This window comes from Neophocaena asiaeorientalis, unplaced genomic scaffold, assembly GCF_003031525.2.
Source record: "Neophocaena asiaeorientalis asiaeorientalis breed wild unplaced genomic scaffold, Neophocaena_asiaeorientalis_V1.1 scaffold46, whole genome shotgun sequence".
NCBI classification, from domain to species: Eukaryota; Metazoa; Chordata; class Mammalia; order Artiodactyla; family Phocoenidae; genus Neophocaena; species Neophocaena asiaeorientalis.
The window spans coordinates 9,701,127-9,703,151 of record NW_020175393.1 but is presented as its reverse complement, the minus strand read 5'-3'; the positions used below and the strand labels follow the sequence as shown (position 1 = coordinate 9,703,151).

The window sequence follows — 2,025 nt, the reverse complement described above, 5'->3', positions numbered from 1 at the left end:
GGGAGCCGGGCCGCCCCTCCCTGTACGTCGGCGGGAGTATCCCCGGCGGACGCGAGGACCGGGAGCTGTACGGGAGGATCGTGTCGCGGCTGCGGCGCTTTGGGGCGGAGCTCACCGAGCACTTGGCGGCCGCCGATCAGGGCGCGGGTGGTGAGGCTGCCGGGGCGCGGGGCGCGGACGGCCGGGAGGGCGAGGGCAGGTCCGCCTCCGCGGCCCAGGCCCGCTCTCTTGCGGGGAAGCTCCCGGCAGGGCCCCTCCCCTGCCCGATAAGGAAAGGCTGCCCGCGTGCGTCCGACCTGTGAGCCCACTCTCCGCATTCAGTTACTATCTTGACCTTTGGGTCTTTGGAAAACTTTGTCGGGCTCTTTCCGGAGGCGTTTGTAGAGAGGAGCAGAACGGGAGTGGGCCGGGCTGCTTCAGCGAGATGCCTCACCCGCTGGCATCTTCTCTCCCACCTAGGACTAAAGCTTTCCCCTCCTGCTACCCCTCTTTGGGCCGAGGTATCAGCCCTCCCTCAGACCCGACAGACCCCAGCTCCCGCGACCACCGATCAGACTGTTACCAGTATGTGCTGCTCCTGCGGCGTGATTGGCCCGGAATCTGGCTGACTTTCTAGAAATGGTGCCAGAACTCTTGTACTTCTCAGAAAACCTTAAGTGTTTTCCCCTTTCCCCACCAGGGGCAGATCCAGGATCTGAGGGACCCAATGCAATTCTGGGCAACCTCTTTAAAGAGACCAAATCACAATCGCTGGGGCTTTTGGAAGGGCCTGTGCAAGCCAGGGACCCTGAAGCTTAAGTCTTTTTGGTTTCAGGGTCTGTGCCCCCCTGCCTGGTGGCTCTCCAACTTCACTGTGCTCAGCAGTCATCTGCAGGAGCATGGTGGAAATGCAGGTTCTGGGATAAAGCCTTAAAGTCTATTTTGAAGAAGTTCTCCAGTTATTCTGCTCTGACCTGGGGGGCTGTGAGCCTCGTGCTCCTAGTGGATTTTAATCAAGCTGGAAAGCTGGGCTCCTTGCCCTGTGACCCCAGTGCCTCTCCTGCCTTCCTTGCCAACACCCCTACTGGTTACACTCTGCATTCCAGCACTGGTTCTCAAACTTACCTGGCTATGAGAATCACCTGGAGGTCGGCCTGGGCTCATCGACACCTGGGTCTTTGTAGTTTGGTCAGGTTCTCGGGTGGTTCTCATACCCAGCACAGTTTGAGAGCCTATGAGGCCCTAGTTTCCCTGCACAGGGCCAGCCTCTTGCTACTGCCTGCCTTCCCCCCACCTGGGATGCGATTCCTCCTTCTCTCCACCCCAATCACGGACCACGGTGAATTAGTCCTTCCTTCCCTTCATCTCATCTGTATCACTCCCCTGGCCCTAATCACACATCCCCCTGCACAGGAGTAAATTTTTCTTTCGGGCTGTTTCATTTCCTCACTCATTTTCATGGAATCTTAGTGTTGGGTGGGCCCTTGGAGCTCATCTCTTCTGTCTCCCCGCTTCCATGAGCAGGGTGGGGCTGGGCAGGGGGTCGACATCAGAGGAGAGGAACTGAGGACCAGGGCGGGCCCTTGACCAGCTTTCCCTCAACCACAGGGGAAGAGGCTGCTGGGGGCGACAGGCTCATCCATGAGCAGGACCTGGCCTGGCTGCAGCAGGCAGAGGGTGAGGGGCACGCCCCCCACCCCCCGCCCCGCCTGCAAACTCCCCTGGGGTCTTAGATCCCCTGGACACGCCTGGCCTCCCCACCTAGAAGGGACTTTCTAGAGCTCCCTCCCCACTACAGCCAGACTCTCATGTCTCCCTTACAAACCCAAGTAAGCCTTGGTCTCCTCTTTCTTCCCAGTGGTTGTGTAGAAGTGGCCCAGCCCTCTCTGGGTATAGGCTACGAGCTGGACCGGGCCGTGGCCCGCAGTAAGCCAGTCCTGTGCCTGTTCCACCCGCAGTCTGACCGAAGTGAGCACCCCCAGCCCTGGATGGCCGCCCCTGCCTCCCTCCCCAGCTGTGGACCCCACCCTCCCCTCCTTCCTTGCG

General features: G+C 60.2%; 1 protein-coding gene across 1 annotated transcript in view; it reads left to right on the top strand.

Moving 5' to 3' along the window:
• DNPH1 (2'-deoxynucleoside 5'-phosphate N-hydrolase 1) overlaps positions 1 to 2,025 on the top strand; it is a 3,602-nt gene that overhangs the window by 1,221 nt on the left and 356 nt on the right. The window contains 3 exon segments of the mRNA XM_024766065.1: positions 6 to 150; positions 1,588 to 1,656; positions 1,849 to 1,947. Coding sequence (XP_024621833.1) covers positions 6 to 150; positions 1,588 to 1,656; positions 1,849 to 1,947 — 313 coding nt within the window.